This window comes from Plasmodium vinckei (assembly GCF_900681995.1).
Source record: "Plasmodium vinckei vinckei genome assembly, chromosome: PVVCY_12".
NCBI classification, from domain to species: Eukaryota; Apicomplexa; class Aconoidasida; order Haemosporida; family Plasmodiidae; genus Plasmodium; species Plasmodium vinckei.
In genome coordinates this window covers 1,234,900-1,250,744 of record NC_051304.1, presented here as the reverse complement: position 1 = coordinate 1,250,744, position 15,845 = coordinate 1,234,900, and the positions used below count along the sequence as shown (strand labels likewise).

General features: G+C 24.1%; 3 protein-coding genes across 3 annotated transcripts; 2 read left to right on the top strand and 1 right to left on the bottom strand.

Annotated features, from left to right (window-relative positions):
- Positions 1-744: 744 nt before the first annotated feature.
- On the top strand, positions 745-4,773 carry PVVCY_1203440 (mRNA-binding protein PUF1, putative; the record flags this gene model as incomplete). Its single annotated transcript, XM_037634672.1, has 5 exons — positions 745-2,473; positions 2,608-2,771; positions 2,883-3,140; positions 3,302-3,538; positions 3,637-4,773. 5 exons carry the CDS (start codon positions 745-747, stop codon positions 4,771-4,773), a joined length of 3,525 nt encoding a protein of 1,174 aa, XP_037490735.1.
- Positions 4,774-6,276: 1,503 nt separating this feature from the next.
- Positions 6,277-9,513, bottom strand: PVVCY_1203430 (WD repeat-containing protein 26, putative; the record flags this gene model as incomplete). The annotated part of the gene is made up of 1 exon (XM_008625353.2): positions 6,277-9,513. The coding sequence occupies one exon, from the start codon at positions 9,511-9,513 to the stop codon at positions 6,277-6,279; it is 3,237 nt and encodes a 1,078-aa protein (XP_008623575.2).
- Positions 9,514-12,325: 2,812 nt separating this feature from the next.
- PVVCY_1203420 (ATP-dependent RNA helicase DDX23, putative) lies at positions 12,326-15,142 on the top strand (the record flags this gene model as incomplete). Its single annotated transcript, XM_008625352.2, has 1 exon — positions 12,326-15,142. One exon carries the CDS (start codon positions 12,326-12,328, stop codon positions 15,140-15,142), a length of 2,817 nt encoding a protein of 938 aa, XP_008623574.2.
- Between the last annotated feature and the right edge of the window lie 703 nt (positions 15,143-15,845).

Here is a 15,845-nt window from a genome sequence, read left to right as displayed (position 1 = left end):
GAAAATAAAAAATGATATAAAGCTTAAAATATAGACAAATAAAAAAATAAGAGGATAGGACAGTAATATATACACACCTGCATAATATATATATGAATACATACTAGTTTGTTAATTGATATTATTCATCTTTTTTGTTTTAAGGCCACTTTGAAATATTTATATTTGTTATTAATACTTTAATTCCATAAAACTTTTTTATTATTATGCATTTTTTTTAATATTTGATTTTTTACAAAATATATTTTATACTACTTTTTTTTTGTGTGTGTGTATTTTTATATAATATATGTAGAACATATAGAACATATATTAATATATATATTTTTTATATTATTTTTTTGTACCATCATACATCAAAATTATTATTCGAACGTATTTTTACTAAGGTCTTTTTAGTTTTTATTTTTTATGTTATATATGTAGGATTTTTTTAATATAGTATGAACAAAACATTTGAAAATTCATAAATATCAATGCTTATGCATTACACACATATGTAGAGATGTTTGGATTTTTTATGTGTATTTAAATTTTTAGACAACAAATAATTATGCAATCCAATATGCTTTTTTATCTTTATCATTTATAAAAATGTTTTTGTAACAATTTTTTTTTTATGTAACTAAACTTTTTTTACTTATATTTTTTTAATTAATCCGAATATAAAAAAAATATCTTCCCATTTCCTATTCATCAAAAACCAAAAAAGGAGAAAGAACGAAACGAATAAGTTCGGATAAAATGGAAAACCAAAATGAGAAGAGAGAAACATTAGCAGATAATTTAGTTTGTGAAAATGAACTAGAGAATAGAACTGACAAAGATATTAATGATAACATAAATTTCGAAATTATCGAAAAAAAGGAGCTTATTCATGATGTGAATAGGGAAACCTTTAAAAGTAGCAGCTTTGAGAGTAACACTGAAAGTTGTAATAGTAGTGAAGATAAATGTAAAGATAAAGATACTTCAAATTCAATGAATAAAAATAATAAAATGGTTGATGGTGATTTCTTAGTTAAGACAGATGAAATAAGTAATAAAAAAAAAAAAAAAAAAAATACATCAGTGAATAAAATAGCTGATTCAAATACAAATACAAAAATTATGAATCCTATAGATATAATACCACCAAATTACAAAGGAATAATACCCACCATATCAAATTATGCACAACTATATCAAATAAATTTTCCATGTATGAATACAAATAGTTTTCCAAATATTTCTTTGAATAATAATAGCGTGAATTATAATCTACAAAATTGCATGAACAGTTCATATAAAAAATATAATAATAATAATAATAAATATATATTAAATAAAGATGTTACAAATAATAACATAACCCCAATATTGCATTTCCCACCAAATGGTGTAAATACAATGGATGCAATGAATACAATAAATTATAATAAGAATAATTTATCTAATTATTTTGATTCCCATGATAGAATAAATGATAATAATTCTACGCACATGCAAGGGACTTTAAACAATATATATTCAAATTACAACGACCCCAATATGTTTTTAAATAATGAGCATTATATTATACCTTACAAATACACTAATTATTATTGTCCCGGATATATGACTCCTTGCACCGTTGTTAACTACATGAACGATTTACAAAATAATAAGCCATATTGTCAAGATAGCACATTAAATGACTCCAGTAATAGACTAAATAATAATATTAACATTATAAATAGTAATATAATAAATAGTAGAATCGGAAAAGAGACGATGGGAACAAATTTTGTAAATATGGAAAATAATCGAAACTGTGATAATGAGACAAATACTATTGCTGTAGAGAATTGTAACAATATTGGATTTATAAATTATGAAGAAAATTGGTTATATCCAAATTTTAATAGATTTATATATGCTCCAAAATTACAATTTAATAAAGAGGCATATCAATTTGCTGGAATGAGTAATGAGCCAAATTGTATAAATAGGGATGACAACAATATAATGGTAGAAAAAAAAAAGGAAATGGAATATAATAACATTAATGTACCAAAACAGGTGAATAATAGTAGCTCTATGAATTGTTGCACAAATATTGAAAACAATGAAAACATGATTCGAAATATAGACAATATAAATACGATAAATAAAATACCAGATAGTAGATTAAATAAATATAATAGTATGATTAATTACAATGATAATATAAGAGGAAATAATGAAATGTACAATTATTTAAATAATATATGTAACCAAAATTATAATATTAGAATGTATCCAATAAATGATAATAGCCAAAATGCTATAAATAATTATCAGCAAAATATGGCTTATTATAATATTATTAATTCGAATTTTTACACATCTCATCAAAAAAATTACTTTTATAATCACTTTATGAATAATTATCCTGTTGTCCCATTACCATGTGTTGATATTTACAATGCAGAAAATAATGCCTATCCTGTTAGCCAACCATATAGCTATTTAGGTATACATCTATCAAAAAAAAAGACCATAATTTCCCTTGTTCACTATTAAATTGTACATTTTTTTGCTTGGAGACAAATAAATATATAATCACAATTTGTTCATATAAATTATTTTCCCTTTTTTCTTATACAGCTAACGAACCAATGATAAGCGAAAAAAATAAAAAAAAAAAAGAATATAAAAATGGGCATAAAAATTTTAATGATAAGACTTTGGTTAATAAAAAAAATAATACTAATAATGAAGACGATCTCGATTTAACTTCCATATCTGGAAACGTATATAAAATAGCTAAGGTATTGCCTGTTCTATTTTTGTTTTTTCGCAAGTTTAGTGATTTATTTTATTTGCCTTTATTTAGAAAATACACATACATATTTTTCACACTATTTTTCAATTTTGTTAAGGATCAAGCCAAATGCAGAACACTTCAAAAAATCCTCGATAAAAAAAACCAAAGTTGTATCGATGAAATTTATAATGAAGCTTTAGAGCATATAATAGAATTAATGATGGATCCTTTTGGAAATTACCTTTGTCAAAAATTAATAGAAGTTTGTACACCTGAACAAATAGAGAAAATTATTGATAAATCATCTGATGAACTGATAAATGCCTCCATAAGTGTTCATGGAACTCGAACTGTTCAGAAACTCATAGAGATGGTAAGAATTTTTCATTTCTTTCTTATAAAACCTTTTGAATAGATACTAACAAATTCTTCTTTTATTATTTAGTTTGTATATATTACACTATTTCATAGTTTAGTTATTTTTCTAAACACTTTTTTATTATTTCTCTTTGCTTTATCCCAAACTATTCACAGATAAAAACGCCGTCACAAATAAGAAAAACAAAAAACTCGCTAAAAAATTCGATAATAATATTAATAAAAGACATAAATGGAAATCATGTTGTTCAGAAATGTTTGGTTTCGTTATCCAGTACTGACTGTAATTTTATTTATGAAGAAATTTTAAAAAACTTTATCGAAGTATCAACACATAGACATGGATGTTGCGTAATTCAACGATGTATTGATTCTGCTAATGAAGCTCAAAAGGTATGCTAAAATAAATTATGCTCATATTCGTATTACCACCCCTTTTATGATTTCCATCATATTTATGTTTAATACTTTATACTTTTTTGATATAACAGGAACTTCTTATAAATAAAATATCAAGTAACTGTCTTGAGTTAGTAGAGGATGCATTTGGTAATTATGTAGTGCAATATATATTAAACATGGGGGATGAAAAAGTTAATTTTGAAATAATAGAAAAACTATTGAAAGATATTGAAAAACATGCTATTCAAAAATTTTCATCAAATGTTATTGAAAAATGTTTAACGATTGGAACTACTAAATGTAGAAAAATGATGATAAATGGGTTATTAAAAAAAGGAAAAAATGTTTTGAAAAATGTAATTTTAGATAAATATGGTAATTATGTAATACAAAGAGCTTTATCTGTTGCACCTGAACCTGAATTAACAAAACTTGTAGAAGGAATCAAACCATATATAAAAGAGTTACGTAATATAAATTCAGGTAAAAGAATTGCTTGGAAACTTGCAAAAAAACATCCAGTATTAAATATAGATATTAATAATAATTATAAATCAGTCGATTCTAAAGATAATATTCAACAAATGAAAAATAATAATAATTTGACACAAACTATTCATGAATATAATAGTGATTCAATATGTTGTTCAGAAAATTATCCAAATAATAGTAATGAAAATCATATAAATAAAAGTTATAATAAAAAAAAATTCAAAAATAAAAATACCTCATTAAATAATAAAAAACAGAATAGCAGACATAAAAAATGTATAATACCAGAACAAAGTGATACATCAAAAGAAATTAACAAAAAAGAAAATCTTAATTATTATAAAAAAAATATATTAGAAAATTATCAGAATAGTGAAAATATTACAAATAATTGTAGCCATAATGATGAATATATTATTCCTGATGAAGATGCAACTATTTTTTATAAAAATGAATATGACCAACCCAGCAGACAAAAGGAAAACCATAATAGCATCGAAAATATGAGTAGGTATAACACTCAAGACACAGACAAACATAGTGTGCAATCTATTACACAAATGGAAATGCAAAATGTAAAGAATCGAAATAATATCAGCATTGATGATATAGATTCAAGGGATATAAATAATAGTGAACAAAATAAAAAAAGCACTAATTTGGGAGAGTCTAATTTTCACCATTATAATTACAATGAAGTCAGCAAAAAAAAAAAAAAAAAAAAAAAAAATTAACAGTTTGGGGTAAAAAATAAAGCAGAATTTTCGAGGAAGAAATGAGATTTAAAAGAATATGCCAAGATTGTTACAATATTAGGGATAGATCAAATTTTTTAGATGAGTAGTAACAAGAATGAAAAATGAAGGGGTAGAGAAATATAGAAGCCGCATTTATAACAATTATATCTTATCAAATAAGATACAAAAATAGCAATAATACTAGTAGTTGTAAAAATGTAGATGATAATAGCATAAGTCAACACAAATCCAAAAACAATAAACAACTTGATGAAGAAATTATGACAAAATATATAAAAAAAATCATAAATTAAATAGAAAAATTAAGATTAATGTAGAAATAAAAACACGGCATAAACAATAATACGCATGCACAATATTATAGCTATATTTCCAAAGAAATTATTATTTTTTACTACCTGACCAGAACAGAGCAAATAATTTATTTCAAGACACTGTGTTTGCTTTTCTTTTTTTTTCATTTCATTTTTATTTTATTTTTTTCGAGTTTTTTTTAAGAATCTTTTAAAGTTTTTTTATGTAAACATGTGTTATGAAACGTGCACACCGTTGGATATATTTTTTTTTATTGTGTGCAGATTATTTGATTAGTTTTGTAACTACTTTTTTCAGGTACCAAATTTGTTAGAGTAATTATTATGCATTTATATACAATATTATTTTTTTTGAAAAAATAAAAATATTGCTCTGTATTTCAATCTATATTATTACATCAATTTATTTATATACATTATACTGTTATGTGTGTGTATTTTTTTTTTTGGTGAGGCTATGGATAATTTGCTAAAATTGGATAAAATTATGAGCATGCTTATGAATTAACTTTTTTTTTTAAAGACAATATTTTGAATCTTAATTTTTTTAATCCTATGCATAATATTTTTATGTAGAATATATGTATATTCATATCACCGGAATAATATAAAAATATGATGTTATATTTGTCTAAATGGTAGTATTACATTTTCATAAAATTCGAATAAATATCAAGCAAGTTCATTAAAATGTTTTGTATGATGTTGTAATACTTTTTTGATAATTTTATTATATTCGTTAAAGTGTGTATGCCGATTTTAAGAATAGTTATTTGGCTTTTTTTAGCTAGCCAAAAATAGCTATCCATAATTTTTTTTTTGTTTTGGCTAGCTAATTTAATATAATATTTTATTGTATTTTTTTTAAGGAATTGTAGCGTTTGCACATTTTGAAATACTAATAATGGCAAACAAAGAGAGAATAATATATTTTTTTATTATTTTTAATTATAAAAACATAATTTAATTCCTAATTTGGGAAAGTTACCCCAAGATGGTTTAAAAAAATAAATAATAATAATTAATTCGATGAATGAATAAACGGATTTAATTTAGGTAAATTAATGGTTCCATAACCATTAAGATAAAAATAGTGCAAAAATTACGATATCATACAACAATAAAAATGGGTATATATGTATGTTTATTTGGGAATTCCGTAAACTTAAAACATATGAGCATCATTTGGTGAGAGAACTTGAACATCCATGCCACTTAATTTGGCTAGTTCCCTCAAAAACGGATGATGAAAAATATTTTTTTTTGATTTTTTTTTCCCTTTTTCAGCATTTCGTTTCTTTTCTCGTTCCAAATATATATGTTTTTTCGACTTATTAATTTTTGGATGTGTATTCCAAATCATTATAGTATGATCATCAGAAGCGGATACCATATATGGAAATTTCGAGGAAGCAAGAGGCCATATTGCTATGTTTACATTTGATGCATGTCCATTAATAACATCTAATAAATACCCTTTAGTTCTATGCCATATATATATTAAACTATCTTCACTGCCACTAATAACATAATCTTCATTTTTCCCGCCAAAAGTTGAATGAACAATAAATCGTCCTTGTTTATGTCCTCTATAGCTTTGAATAACATACCTATATTTAATGTCCCATAATTTGATAACCGGTTTTTGATCTGCTATATTAACTAATACATGGTTATATATGTTTGAAGCACATAAAGATGTTATTGTATCATTTTCAGGTAAAATATATAATTCTTTTTTCATATTAAAATCAATAATTCGAACATTTTTATCTGCTGGGACAACAATTAAATATTTTTCATTTTTTGTAAAAACAAAATTTTGTATTCTTGTACTAAATGACCATGCATATAAAATCGAGAAACTTTTTAATTCTATATTTACTTTAGTACAATATATTTTTTTATCAAATCCAGATGATATAATAGTAGAATTATTTTTTGTCCAACATACAGATGTTATAGGTCCACTATGCATAGTTAAACATAATTTTTTTTTATTACTTTTAGGACTCCAAATAATTATATTAGAATCATTAGAACCCGAAGCTAAATATTTATTATTATAACTCCAACAGATGTAACTAACTCCATCTAAATGTCCATTCCATTCTCTTATTTTATTAAATGGATATGTTCCCTTCCACAAAAATATACTTTTATCTTTGCTTGAAGATGCAATATATTTACCATCTCCTGACACACTAACATACCATACTTCATCTTTATGTCCTTGTAAAACTTTAATACAATAATAAGGGAGTTCGATTTTTTTACATTCATGATTTTTTAGTAAAGATAAATGACTACAAGAACTTATTTTATTATTTATATCCATATATTTGTTATTATAATTATTTAGTAAATTTATTTTATTATTTTTTAAATTTCCTTTTTGTTTTAACCCTAAGAAACTTGAAACATGTTTAGTTTTACTATACATAATTGTATTACTACCATTTTGACATATTTTATTATTATCATTACTATCATCGAATTTTATGCAGTCACATTGTAACTTTTCAACTTGACAATTACAATCATATTTTTTATTTACTAATGTTTTATTTTCATTAAAATTTGTTTCTCCTTTTTCTATTTCATCAATATTATTTGATAAAGAACAATTTAATAAATTTTCAGATATATAATTGTTGGCATCTTGTGTAGATACTGTATTTTTTTCGATATCTTTTTCGGCTTCTTCTATACCTGCTTCAATTTCACTTTTTAGTTTTAGAATTTTAGGAGTCGGTGCATTACTAGTTATGTTTAAATATGTGTCTTGTATTTTTTCAGGAGAATCTGCAATATTAGTGCTCATATAATTATTTGAATTACTTTCTACAATTTGCCCATATTCTAAAGAGCAATTTATATTATCAGGGTTATCATGATGTATATCCGTATTTTTTTTTAATTTTTCTATATTATTAATATTTAACATACCTATACATAAAGATGATTCATTATCTGTGTAGTTATGTTGTGATGGTCTTGTTTCAAAAGAATTATTATCTTCATAATATTTATCTCTAAAAAGGTTATTGAAAATTTTATCGTCTATTTTTTCTTCGTCATTCTTATGATGGTCTGAATGAATGCAGCTTGTGTTACTAAGACGTGACTTATTTAGCATTTTATTATATTGCATGTTCTTAGTTAATTTTAAATCTGAAAAATTATTATGAAATAAACAATTGTCTACTTGATATTTGAGGGATTGATGTAGTAGAATGGCTAGTCGTCTAGGGGGTATTAATATATGCTCAGGTAATAATCTATTTATTTTTTCAAACAAAACTTTACGTGAATTTCGAAGTTTTATCTTATCATTTATAGAATGAATTTTAGTAGTATTCATATCTATTGTATTATTTGAATGCTCATAATTTTGAAACATAAAAAATGTTGTACATTCATGTAACCTTTTATATGTATCTTCATCAAAACAAGATTTTCTCAATTTATTTCTTAAACATCTTAAAGCAGCAAAATATTTTCCTTGATATAAATATTCAATAAAACATTGTTCGTATATTAAAAATTTAATTGCTTTCATTAATTTATTATTTATATTTATTTTTTTTAAATTATTTATACTATTTCCCCAATTTCCTTTTAATATATTTTTGTGTAAATCTTTTATTAATGGTTGTTCTAATTCTATGCCACTTTCTGATTCTAAAATTTTTGCTGATTTTGTATATCCCATATTTTTAATTGCTTGAATTAATAAAAGTACTACATCTTTTTTTAGTAATCCTTCCCATAAATATTCGGTACTATAACCTTGTGTTTCTAATCCGACTTCTTTTCTTTCATCACTGCTACTGTAGCTGCTTTCACAACTTGTATTATAGTTGTTATAATTATTTTTAGATTTTTTTTTAAACTTTTTTTTTCGTTCATTTTTTTCTCCAGATTTTCCCATTTTTGGTAACTTTTTCATTCTACACATATCTTCATTATTGTTTAAATTGTTTTGTGTTGGTTTAGTTGAACTTTTATTTTGAATATGTTTGTTTTCCATATTTTCTAAACATACATATCCAAATTTTGTTGAGTCATTAAGATGATGGTTAGCATTGGAATTATTTTCATTTTTATCAATTTCCATGTTGTCGTCTTTTTTTGCATTTTCATCACTTTCTCCTTTGCACCATTTTTTATGCATTATTTTATTTATACTTAAAAATTTATTGTCTCGATTTTTGGCGTCATTTATTTGCTCATCTTTGCATAGACTCTTCGCAAATAGCGAAGGGGTAGTATGTTCATCACTTGGAATAGTTAGTAATGATTTCAACATGTTACACTGTTTTAATTTTTTCGTAATAGCATGGCTTATTTCCTCATCGCTTTTCCTTTTATCTCTCTTAAAAATGGTTGTTAAATTCATACCGTTTTGTGGGGAGTTGTACTTATTTTATTTTCTCAATAAAAATGGAAAAAAATGAAAAAAAGTGAAAATACAAAACAGCTCTCTTTGCTAGCACACTCTGTCCATTTTATACCATTCGTTTTGAAAAATCAAAACTATATAAAAGGGTTCGATATCTAGCCCAATTCAAGGCTTTACATAAAAATAAAATCAAGTAAAAAAATATAAAGGACAAAAAAATAATTATAAAATGAAATTAGCATAAGTGTTAAAGGAATCAGGAATTAAACAAAAGGTATATGTATAAAAAAAAAAGTAAATAATAAAAATAAAAACAATAGGATAAAAAAAATAGGGAAAAAAATAAAACAATCAAGTGAAAACTATGAAAAAAAATAAAAATATGAATTATTAGATTCTTGGTAAAAAGTATATAGAATACGAAATGTCAGGCATATGTGGGTTTATGCTTATATATACCCAATGAACAAATAAAAAATGTTTCTTAATTTGAATTAATTTAATTTATTATAATTTCATATATATATTTGTTTTTGTTTTTTATCTATCATATAGTATCGTTTGACTAATTTATTTTTATATTATTTTGCATGCTATTCTATTTTTTTTTTTTGCTTTCCTTAGCATCACTTATATACACTGTTATTTCTTCAATCTTATAGCTTGCATATTTTTTCCTTTTTTTTTTTTTTTATATTTTATATATATTTATTCTAACAATGCGCCGTATATATACACACATATATTATTATACAGCATATATGTTATTGCTTATATATATATTTTTACATACACATATGAATAATTATTTTTAATTATTTGCGGCAAACATGCTGGCCATATAATGAATATATTGCCTTTTACTTTTCATAAACTCTCATTAAATTATTTAAATAAAAAAAAAAATAATATATCAAGCTATTTATCTTATTTATCAATAGATATTATATTATCTTCAAATAAAAAAAATATATATACATATAAAAAATAAATGATGAAATAAAGGAATGTAGGTCGTGTGACCAAACGAAATAAAAACATGTGGACCAGCATATTCGAATAAAGAACAAAAAATCCACCCCAAAAAAATATATTAAATAAATAAAAGCCTTCTTAAAATCGAAAATATTGCAAAATTTTTATTTTCTTTTTCCTTGACTGCTATATTTTCATGCATCCTATAATTAATTTTTTAATGTGCATATACAATTAAAAAAAATCTACACACCCCATATGATGTCTCAATTAGCAATATTATATTTTTTTACATTTTATTTTCAATTATGATCTTAAAAAAATGAAATATTTGATTAACATTATGAGCATATACACCTTTTTCTTCATTTTAAAAGGTGTAAAAAAAATTGAAAAGCGAGGAAAGGCAAAAATAAATATACATTTTTTTCTTTATAATGAACAAAGGAAAAAAGGTGTGTATATCACATAAATGAAAATATGCTAATCAAAAAGTTTATTAATATTTACTTTTTTTTTCAGTTAACAATTTATTTAATTTTTTTATTCATCCTATTTTGTCCATGTCTTTTTATTATCTTAAACATTTCACAAAAACATGTATTTAATTTGTGAACATATTTTTATATTAACACTTTTTTGAGAATAAAAATACAATCTTTAACCAACCTATATATTTTTTTTTAATTTATATTCAATGGGTATTACTTATGGTTTTTACATTCTTATTGTTATACAGTTTCTGTCAATTTTATAGTCAAATTTTAAATGATTTGGTGTTATATTTTTCCATTAACATATTTTTAATCAGACATATGTTATAATTAGAAATATATGCATAATCTTTCTATCACATAAAGTCTTTTTCATTTAATGTAAATATTATGCATGTTCAGGTAAAACAGTGATTTATATGTATGGTCAGGTAAAAGTGACTTATATGTATAGTCAGATAAAACAGTGATTTATATGTATGGTCAGGTAAAAGTGACTTATATGTATAGTCAGATAAAACAGTGATTTATATGTATGGTCAGGTAAAACAATGACTTATATGTATGTTCAGGTAAAACAGGATATATGTATGACGGCTTTTTGAGATTTACGAGATTGAAAGTTCTTACTATTGCATAATATGACACAATACATTGTTTTGATTTATTGTTTTGCATTTTTTTCTTTTTTTTTTATTTAAAAACATTTCTAATAAACTATTTAACATTATTGAAAATATTCTGTTCATTGAAATATATTAATTTCTCTTTTAATCATGAATAACCATTTTATTTTCCTATTTATTTTAATAATTTAACGTTACTTTTGTATATTACAATTGTTCCCCTTTATTTAAAATATACATATATTTAATTTATTTTTTTCTAAATTTATTTTTAATAAATATTGGAAAATGGCAATACTTTAGGCAATTTTTTTCTCGTGTCAATCTTCATATTCAAGTTGAAGTATTTTTTTTTTTATAAAATAATATAATAAAAATATTTACATCCAAAAAATGATGAAGCATGTTATGCCATCATATGCATATGAAAAAAAAGGATGCATATGTATATAATTAAATATTTTTTGTATTATTATTATATCATTTTGATTTCTTCCTTTTTGTATATTGTCAATTTTGATATTTAAGTTTAATAAAACATATTTTTTCATTCAAAAAATGCCATTGTATTTCCCTTCGTTTATGCATTCGGAAATAGGCAAATAAATGAGTATAACATACACGTAAATACGTGCGAATGTGTATATGGATATATCTAGCCATGTTCATATATTATACTCAATAGTACTAATAATAACAAAAATGTAAAAAAAAATGTTCTTCTTTAAAAGGAACAAGAGTAATGCCCAAGAGGAAGAAAAAGAAAAAGAAAATGAGAATGAAAATCAAAATCAAACAAATGCTGCCGTAGTCAATAATCCTTTTCAAAATATTCAAAAAAGCAGCTTGGAGGAAAAAAAAGAAAATAATGATGAAAATTTAAGTGATGAAGAAAACCTGAATAATTCAGGTAAAAATGATAACAAGGAAGAAAATATATCTTCCCCAAATAATGAAAACGATAATGATAGCAATAACGAGCAAGAACAAAAAGATAAATCAACAATACATAAAGAAGAAAATAATAAAAGTTTAGTAAAGGAACGGATTTATGCAAATTTGCATATGAGTGGTTTGAAAAAAAAAACGATAACTCTGTATAGTTCTTCAAGTTCAGACGACGACTCTGAAGATAGTGATAAAAAAATTGTATTTAATAAATCCAAAAATAAAAGTAGTAATTTAAATCAAAAAGCAAATAAAAGTGATGAATATAATAACAAGAAAGAGAAAGATAGCAAAATAGATAAAAATGAGAATAAACGGATTTTTGCAAACATATCGTCTAATAAAGAAAAGCTTGTATTTTTGACAAAAAAAGAAAGAGATGAAAATAAAAAAAAATTAGAAAATCAAAATGAAATTATAAAAAATGATGAAAATAACTACTCAGATGAACATGATGATAATTATAAACAAAATAAAAAAAGAGATGATATTCAGGATGATCGAAGAAACCCTAAAAAAAGAAATAGAGAACATTCCCCAAGTGATGACGATAAAAAAGTGCAAAGAAGTGATAATATGCATGAGACAAATAAAGAGGGAATATCTAAAAAAGATGAAAATAAAAAATTATATCAAGTAACTTATGAAAAAACACAATCATCTTTGGCAGAATTAAATATGCTACATATTGATGACATTGAAAGAGAAAAGTATAGAGAAAGAGAATTGGAAATAATAAAACAACAATATTTAGGATTAAATAAACATAAAAAAAAAATGCAAAAGCCATCTGAAAAATTTCGAAATATATTTAATTTTGAATGGGATAAATCTGAAGATACATCTAAAAATGATAGTAATCCATTATATCAAAATAGGTTAGAACCTCAACTATTATTTGGTCGAGGATATATAGCAGGTATAGATGTAAGAGAACAGAGAAAAAGACATAATTTTTATGATAAGCTTGTTCAAAATAGAATCCAATTATGTATGAAAAAGAAGAGAGAATATGAAGAGTCAGGAGAAAAAAAATGGGGAAAAAATGAATCAGATAAAGAATATAATGAAAATGAGGATAACATAATTGGAAGTAATCTCACAAAATATGTGTCGAACTTAGAAAATAATGGATTACATAGAAATCAATTTATTTACGAACCTAAAATTAATAATATAATAAAAGATGTCGATAATAAACATTGGAGTGAGAAAAAAAGAGAAGATATGACAGATAGAGATTGGAGAATATTTAGAGAAGATAATGAGATATATATAAAAGGTGGTGTTGTGCCACCCCCTATAAGAAAATGGGAAGAATCAAATTTAAGTTCAGATTTATTAAAAGCAATAAAAAAAGCAAAATATGAAAAACCTACACCTATACAAATGCAAGCAATACCTATTGCATTAGAAATGAGAGATTTAATTGGGATTGCTGAAACAGGATCTGGAAAAACAGCAGCATTTGTTTTACCTATGTTATCCTATGTTAAGCAATTACCTCCATTAACATATGAAACTTCACAAGATGGGCCATATGCTTTAATAATTGCCCCTTCGAGAGAATTAGCTATACAAATATATGAAGAAACTAATAAGTTTGCATCTTATTGTTCATGTAGAACTGTAGCAGTTGTTGGTGGAAGAAATGCTGAAGCACAAGCATTTGAATTGAGACGAGGAGTAGAAATAGTTATAGGAACACCAGGTAGATTACAAGATTGTTTAGAAAAAGCATATACTGTATTAAATCAATGTAATTATGTTATTATTGATGAAGCAGATCGAATGATGGATATGGGTTTTGAGGATGCTGTTCATTTTATTTTAGATAATATACCAACTAGTAATTTAAAATCCGAAGATGATGCTTTAGCTTTACAAGAAGAAATGATGGCTAAAGCTGGACATCGATTATACAGATTGACTCAAATGTTTTCAGCTACTATGCCACCATCTGTTGAAAGATTATCAAGGAAATATTTAAGAGCACCTGCCTATATATCTATAGGTGATCCAGGTGCTGGAAAGAGGTCAATTGAGCAAAAATTAGAATTTATTACTGAAGGAAAGAAAAAACAAAAATTACAAGAATTATTGGAAATGTATGAACCACCTATTATTGTGTTTGTTAATCAAAAAAAAGTTGCAGATATTATTGCTAAATCTATTAGTAAAATGAAATTTAGAGCTATAGCATTACATGGTGGAAAAATACAAGAAATGAGAGAGGAAGCATTAAATGCTTTTAAAAATGGTGAATTTGATATTTTAGTAGCAACAGATGTTGCTGGTAGAGGTATTGATGTACATGGAGTTAAATTAGTTATTAATTTTGATCTACCAAAAGATATTGCATCATATACACATAGAATTGGAAGAACTGGAAGAGCTGGAATGAAAGGACTAGCTATTTCATTTGTTACTGAACAAGATACTCATTTATTTTATGATTTACGTCAATTCTTGATATCATCTAATAATATTGTACCTCTTGAATTGGCTAACAATCCTGCTTCACAAGTAAAACCAGGAACAGTTATGCAAACTTCAAAGAAACAAATTTTGTATAAAAATTGATAAAAGCGAGTATATCACGAAAAAATCCATAGTCAAACTAATATTTTATATTTGTTTTAACCATTTTATTTGATTAGCATAATCCATATTTTTATTATCCCGATGAAATGCTTACTAAGGGGTCATGTACACTATCTTAGAAAAATATTCAAACAACGGTTTTAGCTTTTTTTCGATTTTTCCTCCTTTTCTTATTTATTATCTATATATTTTGTTTCCTCATAATTTAGCTAATAATTAAGCCCATTTTTTTAATTTAAATAAAGGAAAAATAAAAATACACATATGCATGGATATAATTTCCTATTCAAACTTTGAGGTGGGTATACAAGCTGTATCCTCCTTTTTTATGATTTTGTTTATCTTTATCGATTGATTTTTTTTTTCCACATATAAATTTTATAGTATTACCAACGATGACGAGGTTTTATTCTCATGCTCATCGAATTTGTTACTCATCCTATTGTCGTTATTTTTTTATATTTTTTTTTTCATGTTCAATACTGAACTCACAACTTTTAAGTTTTAATTTATTTATCCTTGTATTGTTTTATTTTCTTTTATATTGGATAGACAAGCCAATTTTTGTCTGCGCACACACGCATGTATAACCTACACAAGAGTAGCTAATTAATTGTATAAATCACATATATGTATATATATTCTGATATATCTATACAATGAAAAAATGAATATATCATAA